This window comes from Eptesicus fuscus, chromosome 3 (assembly GCF_027574615.1).
Source record: "Eptesicus fuscus isolate TK198812 chromosome 3, DD_ASM_mEF_20220401, whole genome shotgun sequence".
NCBI classification, from domain to species: Eukaryota; Metazoa; Chordata; class Mammalia; order Chiroptera; family Vespertilionidae; genus Eptesicus; species Eptesicus fuscus.
The window spans coordinates 4,673,082-4,686,548 of record NC_072475.1 but is presented as its reverse complement, the minus strand read 5'-3'; the positions used below and the strand labels follow the sequence as shown (position 1 = coordinate 4,686,548).

General features: G+C 57.3%; 1 protein-coding gene and 1 long non-coding RNA gene across 3 annotated transcripts in view; one reads left to right on the top strand and one right to left on the bottom strand.

The window, feature by feature from the left end:
- Nucleotides 1-13,467, top strand: part of ERG (ETS transcription factor ERG) — a 94,356-nt gene that overhangs the window by 34,260 nt on the left and 46,629 nt on the right. The window contains exon 2 of the mRNA XM_054713548.1: nt 8,804-9,021. Coding sequence (XP_054569523.1) covers nt 8,804-9,021 — 218 coding nt within the window. The remainder of the gene's footprint in view (nt 1-8,803; nt 9,022-13,467) is intronic.
- LOC114233037 (uncharacterized) lies at nt 150-5,551 on the bottom strand. 2 transcript variants are annotated; one of them, XR_008555496.1, is made up of 3 exons: nt 5,480-5,551; nt 994-1,420; nt 150-586 (listed from the first exon to the last, which is right to left on the bottom strand). It is a non-coding gene; the product is annotated as an uncharacterized LOC114233037 (long non-coding RNA). The 2 variants fall into 2 exon arrangements; XR_003619152.2 differs by having other exon boundaries at nt 5,506-5,551.

The window sequence follows — 13,467 nt, the reverse complement described above, 5'->3', positions numbered from 1 at the left end:
ACATTGGAGAAATACGCTCTTGAGATGGACTTCGTTTGCCTATGTACATTTTTCCTTTGAGGCTAATCCAAGATTTTTTATATTTTTGAAGGACTAAAATAGCAACGTGTTAAATGAGAAAAACGTGAGCACAAAGCTGGATGCTGCCTTTAATATGTGGTTTAATGTCTCCGCCACTGCAGAAAGGAAAAGCCTGTCGGAGGGGCAAGTGGTTCGCATGCGCGTGACGAGGCATCTGTACCGTATAGCGCTGGCCTCTGCGGGCCGCAGGTCACAGACACGCCGGCCAGATACATCTCCCGTCCCCCTGACGCCCGCTCTGTCAGCATCTAGAATAAAACCCAGGGGCCGGGGCGCACGCTGCTGGGCGGGCGGTTACAGGGGTGTCGTCTGTGGGGTTTGCGTGGCTTTTGTCTCCTCCACGTGGGATGCGGAGGAGACTTTCCAGAGCAGCCGTCGCCAACCTTTCGGACCTCACGGACCACCAGTGGCCCATGGACCACCGGCTGGCGACCGCTGCTCCAGAGCTTCGCCTGCGTGCGCTCTGCCTTGAGGAGAAGCCATGGACGTTGGGGCTTGAGGCAGCCTAAGAGAGAGTTTCCAATGGCATTCGGTCTGCGGACCCCCAGTTACGGCCTCTAGAGGGGGGGGGGGGACTGGCTGGAGCCTGTTTATAATCGGGGTTCCTCCCTGCCCGGTTTTTCCTGTGTATTATTCACTAAGGAAAGTCAGGCATCCCCCCAGAATGAACGCACCCCATTATATGGCTGTCCGCTTGCATCTGAATAACCTGACTGACCCAAGGGAAGAGCAGTTTGCTGATTCCAGCCGTGCGGTGAGGGGTGCTGAGGTGTGTCTGGGACCCGGGGCTGCTGCGCTCAGCGGGGAGCAGGCTGCAGGGGAGCCCCTTACTGTTGCCAAGGACTCCCACTCTCCCGACCCTTGCATCCCATCCTAATCCCGGAGTCGGTATTATCCCTTCCCTTCTCCCACCTTTCTCCCTGCCGGCCTCTCTGCCTTTCTAGGTGGTTCCATCCTCTCTGTGACAGCGTCTCTGCTCTCTCCAAGGCCATGTGCAGCTGGGGCGGGGCAGACCCTCTGCTCGAGGCCTCCATGAGCCCAGCCTCCTCCTTCTTCTGGTCACGCCCAGGTAGTGAGTGTCCAGCCTGTAGGAGGTGATGCCGCTTAGAGACACACCCCCAGCTCCTGCCTCGTCCTCCCGCTCACGTCCTCCTCAGTCCTCTGAGGGCAGGAATGACGGCCGAGCTCACCGGACTGTGGTCGGGATGGAGTGGCCGTAGTTCATAAGATGTGAGACGCCCTTGGCTGTCAAATGAGCCATCCTGGTATCTGCCACGAAGGAAGAAGGAACGCGGCCGACGAGCTGTGACGTGCCACGGGTTGTGAGAGGCACCCAGAGCTGGTGAAACGTGAAAAATGGGATTCTCTTAAAAGCAGCGACACGGACATTGGAAAGATAATGCGTGCAAAGTGCTACCCAAGGTCACCTGGTTTATTAGGAGACGGAGCAGCTGCTTCTGAGCCGAGAGAGAGAGAGAGAGAGAGAGAGAGAGAGAGAGAGAGAGGCTAAAAGTTCTCCCGTGTGCAGTGCAGGGAGCTCTGGCTGAGCCCACGTGGGCTGGTTGTGTGCGGGAGGAAGCTCAGGCAGGAAGGGTTGGGCGGGAACGAGATGAGAACCTGCCGAGGAGAGGGGGCTGGTGGTTACGCTGACATTGGCTTCCCCGCGTGGACACTGCGTGTGACAGCGAGGACTCTGGTTGGAATGACTTTCTGAAGCAGGACCACGGTCTGAGCAGGCCTGCCCCGCTCAGCTTTCCCATTTGTTTCCTTTATTGATTAAGGTATTACATATGTGCCCTTACCCCCCCATTACCCCTTACTCCCCCACTCATGCCCTCACCACCCTGCTGTCCGTGTCCATTGGTTAGGCTTATGTGCATGCATACAAGTCCTTTGGTTGATCTCTCCCCCCCACCTCCCCTGCCTTCCCTCTGAGGTTTGACGATCATCCCATTTGCTTTTTGTAGCCACGGGCGGTGCACGGGCCTGAGGAAACCAGAGAGCGATCTGGAAATCTGGTCCCTGCACATCCAGTTCTGGCCTCTCCTGAATTTATTTTTTATTGATTTTTTTAGATTTCAGAGAGGAAGGGAGAGAGGGATAGAAACATCAGTGATGAGAGAGAATCATTGATTGGCTGCCTCCTGCACTCTCCCCCCCCCCCCCCCCCCCACCTCCCCACTGGGGATCAATCCCGCAACCCCGGGCTTGTGCCCTGACTGGGAATCAAACCATGACCTCCTGGTTCATAGGTCAAAGCTCCACCGCTGAGCCATGCTGGCTGGGCCTCTCCTGAATTTTTTAAAACCTCCTACGGCCCACGTCCCTGTGTGGGCTCCCCAGGCTCCAGCTGTGAGAGAGAGAGAGAGCTCGTCGTTCTTTAAGACGTTCTTGCTGTCAACACGGGACCGCACCCAGCTCGTCATGAACATTTAAGCGTGTTGGATTCTCTATATTAACATTCTAGCATTTTTATGAATCACCATCGGGCACAACTTAGCAAATCTGAGCCCAGATCCTTTCACTGGAAATGAAGGGGCCTCTCTGAACACCCACCTGTTAGGAGAGGCGTGGGGACCGCGGGCTGGAAATGGTTGTTTGCGTACAAAGAACATTCAACGTTTTACTTTTTCTTTTTTTAGTTTTTAATTGAAACATTTTGGATCCTTTGTTATATACCCAAATCTATCTTGTTATGGAAAAAATAAAAGCATATTTTAGTCTTACGGTATGAAATCCAATCTCGCCGAGTTTCTGGAACTATGGGTCAGCTGTTACCCTCTGACCGAAACCCAAAGGCATCGTTTTCACACGTGATCCGTGTGTTTGGCGTTCACATGAGATCGTAAACACCGTGCACCCCCACAGCGGGCCCCTTTGTTTGGGGGCCATTGGCTTAGAATTTATGTGCTTCTCCGACGTTCATAAAAAATGGCGTTGGTCGCCTGCCACTCGCCACATCAGAATATCCCAGCTTTCCTGGAGCTGCAGGAAAAAACACCCCCCCACGCGCGCACACACCAATCTAAAGTTCAGGTCTTTTTATAGCAACATAGAGGCAGGCATATTAAATTATTATGCCCCGTTCCTGCCAGGGTCTGACTTTTTGGAATTCTCTGTTATAAAGCAAGCAGCGCAGTCCCCAAGTCCCGCGGCTGGCCGAAGGTCCTGGGAGAGCCGCCTGTGCCGCCAGCTGAGGCGACCCCGCGGGCAGGTAGGCAGGTGGGCAGCGAGGTGGCCGCAGAGGGGGGAGGCGGGACAGCCTCCGTCAAGGCAGGAAGTTGCTGGAGCCCGAGCAGGGGGCTGGCGTGCGAGCTCCTGGGTGCCAGCCTGCGCTCAGAGCTGTTCGTTCTGGTCTGAATCCCCCGGGCTAAGCCGCTCCCTGCCTTGGCGTCCCAGGGCTGCTGGGCAGGATGTGGGGGGCCGTGGGGAGCAGAGACACACCTGGTCTGTCGCGTGTGTTGTCTGTAGAGATCATCCCTGTCCAAGCAGGTCTCCGGACCATCCTGCGGCTTCTCTTCACTCCCCACTGTTAAAGCATGCTCCACTGGCATGTGCGCACGTGTGTGTGTGTGTGTGTGTGTGTGCGCGCGCGTGATTTTGTTTGCTTTCTCTTCCTGACCTGCACTTAATTCCACGTTGGGGCAGTCTCGGGTGGGTTAGGACACTTTGGCCCGGCCGGCGCTTCTCGGTGGTTGAGCGTCCACCTATGAACCGGGAGGTCATGCTTCGATTCCCTGTCAGGGCACATGCCTGGGTTGCGGGCTTGATCCAAGCAGGAGGCAGCCAATCAGTGATTCTCTCTCATCATTGAAGTTTCTCTCTCTCTCCTTCTCCCTTCCTCTCTGAAATCAATAAAAAATACATTTATTTTTATAAAAGAACACTGTGGGGGCTCTGTCTTTCTGAGCTGTGGACTGTCTCTCGCTCCTTCGGAAATGTTCACCCTGAAGCCTCGTCTCTGGGCTCTCTCTCCCTCTGGTGAACAAAAGCAGCTTTGGCTGCTCTGGTCACACCGCCGCCCTCCTGCTTATGCACCAGGACAGTGGTCGGCAAACTGCGGCTCGCGAGCCACGGTTTGCCGCTCTGTTGACTAATGAGTTTGCCGACCACTGCACCAGGGACTCTGAGGAGGACTTTGAGATCCGAGGGAAAAGATGTGTGTCTCCCTTACCTCTAGCTTTCATGCACTTTCCCCTGAATCGATCTCAGTTAACTTTGATTCCTTCCTTTAGAACAGCATGTGCTGAAGTGACGCTCGGCCAGATGTGGGCGCGGGCTCCCCCCCCACCCCCCCGCCCCAGCACACGCTGGCCTCATCTCAGCTCTGACATTCCAGTCCGTTTCCAAAACCCCACACTCTGTGGACGTGGCCCTTCGATGTGTCTGTAAGGGCACCGGACTTCTCTGAGGGGCAGAGTGAGATGGTAGCATTGCTTCTCTTTCCGCCCTCAAAGCCCTTTTCTTTTGTTATCTGTAATTTTAAAATGAGCCCGGTTCTTCTGTCTAACCTGTTTCTGTAATTTCTGACATAAACCACACCATTACTCACGGTCCTCTTGGTCGGTGAGCCAACGCCAGCATCGCCGAGTGTGTGACTCCCCGCGGAGCCCCGGCCCCGTCCCTGGTCCAAGTGTGTAAAACCCTTCTCTCTGGTGCCGCCACGGGAGGGGAGCGAGTCTGTTTGGCCAAAATGATTTCGGAAGCGGCCATTCTTGTCTTGATGAATGAGCACGGCTACCTAAATCCAGGGGGCCAGTGTTACTTGGAAATCCCATCTGTGATGTTAGATGCCTCCAAATCATTCACTCGGTTTGTGACCAGAAGACAGAGCCCTGCCGTTCGGGTCCCCCGACATCGGCCTGCCAGGCTCTGCACCCCGAATGTGCTGGAGCCTCAGGCTGCTGCTGTGAGTCTGTGGCTGTCTTTGAGCCGCTGTGTGTCCGCCATGCCTTTCTTGTTTTTTCTTCTTGTGCCTGGTTCTGGCTCTCTGGCTGGCATTGCCTGTCCTTTGGTATGTTTGGTGGCACTGCTTAACCCTAGCGTACTGCTTCCCAACGTGTCCCAGGGCGCAGATTCTAGGGATCTTAAAGAAGTCGAGGTCATGCCTGGCCAGTGTGGCCCAGTGGTTAAGCGTCCACCTGTGAACCAGGAGGTCAGGGTTTGATTCTCGGTCAGGGCACAGGCCTGAGTTGCGGGCTCAATCCCCAGTGTGCGGCATGCAGGAGGCAGCCGATCAATGACTCTCTCTCGTCATTGATGTTCTCTCTCTTCCTCTCCCTTCCTCTCTGAAATCAATACAAATATATTAAAAAAAAAAAAAAGAAGAAGTCAAGGTGGTGTGTCCACACTCTGAGCCAAAGCACTGAGCTTGGTCCTTGTCATTCTCCCCACTCACCGATTCACAGCGAGACGTTCACGTACTTGGGAAGCAAAGGAAGGAGTCCGTCCTGGGGCCGGTGGCATAGAGTGGCCGGTGGGGATAGAGTGGCCGGTGGGATAGAGTGGCCGGTGGGATAGAGTGGCCGGTGGCATAGAGTGGCCGGTGGGATAGAGTGGCCGGTGGCATAGAGTGGCCGGTGGGATAGAGTGGCCGGTGGGATAGAGTGGCCGGTGGCATAGAGTGGCCGGTGGGGATAGAGTGGCCAGTGGGATAGGTGGCCGGTGGGGATAGAGTGGCCGGTGGGGATAGAGTGGCCGGTGGGGATAGAGTGGCCGGTGGGATAAGAGTGGCCGGTGGGATAGAGTGGCCGGTGGGATAGAGTGGCCGGTGGGGATAGAGTGGCCGGTGGCATAGAGTGGCCGGTGGGATAGAGTGGCTGGTGGGGATAGAGTGGCCGGTGGGGATAGAGTGGCCAGTGGGGATAAGAGTGGCCAGTGGGGATAGAGTGGCCGGTGGGATAGAGTGGCCGGTGGGATAGAGTGGCCGGTGGGGATAGAGTGGCCAGTGGCATAGAGTGGCCGGTGGGATAGAGTGGCCGGTGGGGATAGAGTGGCCAGTGGCATAGAGTGGCCGGTGGGATAGAGTGGCCGGTGGCATAGAGTGGCCGGTGGGGATAGAGTGGCCGGTGGGATAGAGTGGCCGGTGGGGATAGAGTGGCCGGTGGCATAGAGTGGCCGGTGGCATAGAGTGGCCGGTGGGGATAGAGTGGCCGGTGGGATAGAGTGGCCGGTGGGATAGAGTGGCCGGTGGGGTAGAGTGGCCGGTGGGATAGAGTGGCCGGCGGGGTAGGTGGCCGGTGGGATAGGTGGCCGGTGGGGATAGAGTGGCCGGTGGGATAGAGTGGCCGGTGGGGATAGAGTGGCCGGTGGGATAGAGTGGCCGGTGGGGGATAGAGTGGCCGGTGGCATAGAGTGGCCGGTGGGATAGGTGGCCGGTGGGATAGAGTGGCCGGTGGGGTAGAGTGGCCGGTGGGATAGGTGGCCGTGGCATAGAGTGGCCGTGGCATAGAGTGGCCCGTGGGATAGAGTGGCCGGTGGGGATAAAGTGGCCGGTGGGGATAGAGTGGCCGGTGGGATAGAGTGGCCGGTGGCATAGAGTGGCCGGTGGGATAGAGTGGCCGGTGGGGATAGAGTGGCCGGTGGGATAGGTGGCCGGTGGGATAGAGTGGCCGGTGGGATAGAGTGGCCGGTGGGATAGAGTGGCCGGTGGGATAGGTGGCCGGTGGGATAGGTGGCCGGTGGGATAGGTGGCCGGGAGCACTCCGGGCTGGGTTTGTGAAATCCCATGTGTTCCACAAAGATTCTGACACTCCTGGGCCGGGGGCTGGGGGGAGGTCTCGGTCTTAGAACAACTGCTCCGTGAGGCTCTGTTACTGTCGGGGAGCATCCTTACTTATTTAAGTATCAACTCAAAGAATAAGAAGGGAGTGCAAATGTGAGCACACATTTGAAATCAGGAAATATCAGCATACTAGAGGTCTGGTGCACGAAATTGCTGCACTTGGGGGGGCGGTCCCCCAGCCTGGCCTGTGTTCTCTTGCAGTGCGGGAGCCCCGCGATCAATCACCCCAAAGAGGTAGGTCCCACCCACCCATCCGGGGCTCCTCGATGGATTGCCCCAAAGAGGTAGGCCAGAGCCGGGAGTCATGCGGCCGGGCCCCACCTCCTCTGTGCCACGCGGGGCCGTGGGACCCCCAGGCCTGGCTGTGCAGAGCGGTTGCCGGGCCCCGCCTCTACGGCACACAGGGCACGCAGCGTCAAGTCCCCGCCCACCCACGTGCACCCGCTGTTCACGCAGCCTCCTGGTGATGAATTGTGGGATTGTGATGGCGTGAGGACCACCTAGGCCAGTGGTCGGCAAACATGAGGCTTGCGAGCCGCAGTTTGCCGCTCTGTTGACTAATGTGTTTGCCGACCACTGGTATAGGGGCTTAATCACAAGGAACAACGACAGCCTGTAATTATTGGAATCAAGAGTCTAGGTCAGTGGTCGGCAAACTCATTAGCCAACAGAGTGGCAAATGGCAGCTCACGAGCCGCATGTGGCTCGCGAGCCGCAGTTTGCCGACCACTGACCTAGGCTGTTATTAGTACAGAGAAGCAGGGCATCGTGGGCTGTGGGGCAGGAGGAGCAGATGACCAGACACCAGTCAGCTCCATCACTGATGCCCCTCTGACCTTGGGCCACGCACATCAAGGTCTGGATCTCTCTGATCTCAGATCTTCTCGTGGGGATGAGGCTGTCTCCACAGTCCCCCAGGCTCCAAAGTGTCCCTTTTTAAAAACCGTGGGACGCAGCCCGCACCCGCATCTCTCTAGCTGAGAGCAGCCCTGAGCTCGCCAACAGGCTGGGATCGGAAGGAGCTGTGGCGCGTGGGTGTTGTGTGTGTGACAGAAACCACCACTGGGTCGTCTCAGCCGTGGCGCGTGGGTGTTGTGCAGCGTGTCGCTCACGCAGGGGAGGGCCCCACGTCGCCTCTGCCGTGGGCTGGCCACTTGTTTGGCTTAAAACCACGGAAGGATGGTCCACCCACAACGACGGTCTACTTCTTCTCACCACATTACGCAAAAGAGCAAAGATGGTGATGGGGAGGAAGGGGGAAAGACGAGTGAGTCGCTGATCCAGATATTTTAAACATCCTGGTATCGGGAGGCATCTGGATAATTCACAGCTTTTTTTTTTTTTTTCCTGGTTCATTTATCATCCAGATGTTCGCCATCATGGAACCACCACTTGCGAGCCTATTGCAGCTAATAACTCCAAAGTGGAAAAATTCATATCTGTGTGTCTGTCCTTCGCGCTCCGTTTCCCCCCGCTCTCCTCCCATAGGGCCTCCTCCTCCTCGGCGTCTCCGGGGAATGTGGCCACTCCGCCAGATGCTTAGGTGTGAGCCGTCGCTTTTCTTTTTTTCATCTTCACGGCCGTCCTGTACCCTGTCTGCTTGAATTATAGATTGCATTTGTCAAATAATGACACATGCAATTGGATGTCTTCGAAGACCTTTGAAATCCAACTTCCTTGAGTGGAGATTAAAGTGGGCTGTCCCTCGGCGGCTGCAGTCGAGCCCGGGCCGCGCGGAGACCTGCGGAAAAGTTTCCCTGGGCCGGCCTGCTCCCGCTCCCAGGGTCTGCAGGGGAGAAAGCCAGGTCCTCTTTTTTTTTTTTTTTGAAATTCTGGAAGGTAGACCCTCCAACCCCCTGAGCCGCGGTCCCGGTTAGAAAGGCCCGTTGGAGGCAGGCCTGTCCTCCAGGGCGCTGACTGGGTCTCTCTGGGCTGCAGGAAGCGCTGTCGGTGGTGAGCGAGGACCAGTCGTTGTTCGAGTGCGCCTACGGGACGCCGCACCTGGCGAAGACGGACATGACCGCCTCCTCCTCCGGCGACTATGGACAGACCTCCAAGATGAGCCCGCGCGTCCCTCAGCAGGACTGGCTGTCGCAACCCCCGGCCAGGGTCACCATCAAGATGGAATGCAACCCTAACCAGGTGAACGGCTCCAGGTAAGCGGGCTCCTGTCCCTCCCCCGGCTTCCCTGTCCCTTGTGGAGGCCCAGGGGAACTCGGCCCCTCTTTCCCACAAAGATCCTTTCGGGAAGGAAGGCCGCGGAGGGGTCCCGTGGGCCCCGGCTGAGGAGACGTGTTCGCCGACGGCTCCGTGCTGAGGACGGAGGTTGTAAAACTGGTGGTGTGTTTACCGAGCACTCGCTTTGAAGATGTGGTGTTCGATCCAGTTCTCCAGGCGTGAGGGCGCTGTGGGAGGGGGGCCTGCACACATGTGGCGGAGTTCATCTCTGGCTTTTATTGTCCGGAAGAGAAGGCTGTGTTACGTCTGTATGGAGAGAGAGTGTCAGCTAGTGGCCAGGCGGCAGCATCTGTCCGAGCCGTCTGCCCTCGCTGAGGGAGCAGCTTAGCCATCTGCCCTTCACCGCCCTCACCAGCCCGCCCCCCCCCCCCCCCAACGCCCCTCCTCTGTCCCTTCCTCTCCGCGCTCGCTGCTGCTTCTCATCTTGACTCACAGGGAGAGCCGGGCTCCCCTAGCGCCCTGGTCGTTACCGTCCCGGGGCTGTCAGATAGAATGTGTTCTCAAACGCAGAACGAGCCTTGGCCCTCGCAAGCGTTTCGTCGGATGTAGTTTTGAAAAGTAAAGTTGGTTTCAATTATGATATCATACCCCATCTATATTCAGGAAGAAGCATATAAAATCGCAGGACCAAGAAAGGGTAATTTCTTAACATGTTGCAGGATCCGACATGGAGGTGCGAGACAGCTCGCACGCCCTGGAGCCGCCTCCCCGTGCGCAAGGCCCTCCTCCTCCCGTGCCCCCGCGCGCCCCCCAGCCGCCCGGTGAGGGGTGCTCGTCCCCATTGGACGGGTGAGGAAATCGAGGCTTAGACTTGTTCTGGCTAACTCAAGATCACCACTTAACGGGGCTCCATTTGGATTCAAACCCAGGGTGTCTGACTCCACGCCGAGGGCGCTGTCCACTAAACGGCCCTTTTTGCTGCGCGCGTGGCGAGGGTGTCCCAGAACAATGGACGCGCAGCTTAGCAGCTGAGTGACAGCTGAGTCACCGCTGCATGCTCAGTTTTGAAAATGAAATGTGTTTTCATAAACACTGCCTTTAGAACTATTCAAAGTGTGTGTATACCTTTTGGGGCACACCCTATGTTTTAACGCTAACTGCGTTTTTATAGGAGCTGGAAACGGTGTGTCCGCTTCTGGGGTGGCCTCGATGAAGGTGCCGGTCCCAGCACGTTAGAGGGGATCGTGAGTGTGGAGCGTGCGTGCAGGGCGCTGGTCAGAGCCTGCCTCTCCTGGCCTCTGCGGTCTGCTTTCTCCCTGACTCTGGGAGTATGGCTCTGAAGGGGCGCGTTGCTGTGGCGAGGGGGCTTCACGTGGAATTCAGGCCCAGGCAGGCCACGTCGGACCTCGCCAAGGGATTCATTCCCAGACCCCCGAGAGGTCCCGGGTAGAAAACGCCGCCCCGGGTCCAGGATCCCTGAGTCCCGGGTACTTACGTGATGCGTGTGATGATCCTACAGGTCCGTCCTGTCCCGTGTGGTAGTGTTTCCACCAAGCACAGGTGCGGGCGGGGCCAAGGCAGGTTTACCGTGGCAAGCGCACGAAACGCGGAGTGAACTCTTGCGTGGATATGAGTTAGTTATTGTGTGATGTTCCACACACATCTACTTCCCCCGCCGCCCTGCACTTCTGGGACTTAGGAGGACGGAGTGTATGTAGCCGTGTGGTGAGGAACGCAGCGGAGGGATGGAGGGGAGGGTGGAGAGAACCCTGGGAACTGAGTGGGTTCTCTCTCGGTGGGGTCACGTGACCCCCCCATTCACCCAGGAGAGTCATGGGGGGACACTGAGAGCAAGATGCATTTCCAGAGCTTTCTTCTTCGAACCCCCGTTTCTGTGTGCAGGAAATGCGTGTGTGTGTGTGTGTGTGTGTGTGTGTGTGAGAGTGTGAGAGAGAGAGAGAGAGAGAGAGAGAGAGAGCACACTTCGGGCAGAGGGCACCGAGATGCTGCCCAGCTGGCAGTGGCAGGGCGGGCGTGCCTGGCCCCTGTTCCCGGGTGGGGCGAGGGCCAGCTCCCCGAGGCCGGATTTAGGGAGCCTCGGAGAGCCTCGGTGCGGAGGTGAGAGCGGGGCCGCAGGAACAGGGCTTCTCTTGTTCTCTCTGTGCTGCTCCTGCGTTAGCAGGAGGAGGAGGGCGAGCAGCCACCTGCCTCTGATGTGGGCCCGGGCCGCCTTCAGTAGCCAGCGCCATGCCCACCTGCCCTGTGGGCAGCCTTCCCCGCCGGAGGGGTGCCCACAGGGATTCGGGAGAGGAGTTGCCAGGACAGGATCCGGCTCCTCCCACGCAGAGCACTTCCTTGGGGACGGTCCTCTCCGTGTCCTTCCATCAGCCGCCCTGGAGGAAAAGGCCCCGGGCTCTGGGAGGAGGGAGGGCCCGTTTGTGACCCCACGGTGGAATGCCACAAAACCTCAGCCCTGCGGCTCAGAGCTCCTGAAATGAAAGGCAGTGGGGCGGTGGGACCTCTTGCCCTGACGACAGATCTCCATAAGACGCTGGAGGGAAGAGGGAAGGAAGGAACCACGACTGAGCCAGTGAGTGGGGTCATCGCCACCGCAGCCTCAGCGGGCACAGCGCTCGCTGTCACTGAGCTGACTGCGCGCTGCCTGGACACAGGACGTCCCTTCTCGGCCTCAGTGCTGGGCCTCCAGGGGCATGTGGCAATGTCTGCAGACATGTTTATTGTCATAACTCGGGGGTGGGGGTGTCCTGGCATCTAGTGGGAGGAAGCCAGAGATGAGGCTCAATGTCCTAAACACAGGGTAGCACCTCCCTCCAAAGGAATGAGCTGGCCCAGCACCAGCCATCTGCGAGGTGGGAGCCCTGCGCCAGGGCAGCCGTGATTGGGGTTTCCTCTGCATTGCGCCCGGGGCTGGCTGCTGTGAGGATGGGTCCAGCAGAGGTGGAGACGGTCCCGTGAGGTCACACGGGCAACTACAAGGACGGAGGGGTATTCAGGGCCCCGTCCCAGCGGGGGGAGGGGGAGGGGGTAAGGGGGTGACTCCCACCACCTGTGCAGGAAGGAGAGTGTCTTTGAGGAGTAATATTAAACACTTCTATAGCACATCATGATTTATAATACACACGATGTCATCCAGTTTCCTCATTAAATCTAGGAGATGGCATTGTGACTAGGCCATGCCCCACCTAAGCATCTCTAAAATCCTGATGCCCGCCCTCCCCCCGTCATCCCCGTGACATGTAATTCTTATTCAAAAAGTGAACTCCTATTCACGTGGAGGAAGCCTAAAAGGCCATGAACTTGGTCTAAACAAGCTTCCAAAGAACGTGGCAGCCAGGAGAGAGAAAAATCAAAGAATGAAATGACAGTTGAGGTACTGAGGAAGGAATCACTAAGAAATTGTTTTAAAAAAATAATATGAAGTGATATGAAAACATAGCAAATAAAGTTTCCAAACATAGTAGAGAACTGAAATGCACACATATGTCACAATATGTGTTTATACACTGTATATCAGGCCCCGAGGACCATAAGAAATGAAGAAGGTTCACTGTTAATAACTCATTCTCCAGTTGCCCCCCTGGGGACCATTGGACTAGACCCGTGGTCGGCAAACTGCGGCTCGAAAGCCACATGCGGCTCTTTGGCCCCTTGAGTGTGGCTCTTCCACAAAATACCACGGCCTGGGCGAGTCTGTTTTGAAGAAGTGGCATTAGAAGAAGTTTAAGTTTAAAAAAATTGGCTCTCCAAAGAAATTTCCATCGTTGTACTGTTGATATTTGGCTCTGTTGACTAAGGAGTTTGCCGACCACTGGCCTAGACCCATTTCACAGATGGAGACCATCGAGTCTCCTGCCGTTAGGCCGTGCGGCCACAGCCTGTGCTCTTCCTCACGCCCTCCAGGCTCCTTGTAAAGTGGCATCTTCTCTCTCGGCTGGGACAGCCGAGTGTTCTCCGCTGACGGGCAAGCACTATGTTCTCTCCGCTCTGCTGAGGGGCACGGACCCAGACAGTGTTGTGATGTCCTGTAGATGCTGCACGGTAGACATTGGCCTAGGAGGGCCGGTTTGTTCTGGCCCAGCAGGCCGGTTTCCCTGCCTCCCCTTCCGCTGTCTTCAGGGGGCGTCTCCCAGCCAGCCACCTCCTAGAGTCCGTGTGAGGGAGCCTCCTCAGACACTTGTTGGGCTGAAGTTAGAAACAAACCGTGTCCGTTTCGGGGTGGTGGCTGTCACCGTGGGGGAAGAGGGGCTGTGCCCCATCCCGGCTGCAGGGTGGTGTCTCGGCTAATGGCCTTGGCACGTCCGGTTCTCCCGCTTCGCGTGCAGCACTCAGGGTTTGCTCTTTGAAAGGGGTCCACTGGGACCCGCCCCCTGCCGGCCTTCCTCCTGAGACTCACTGAGGTTTGA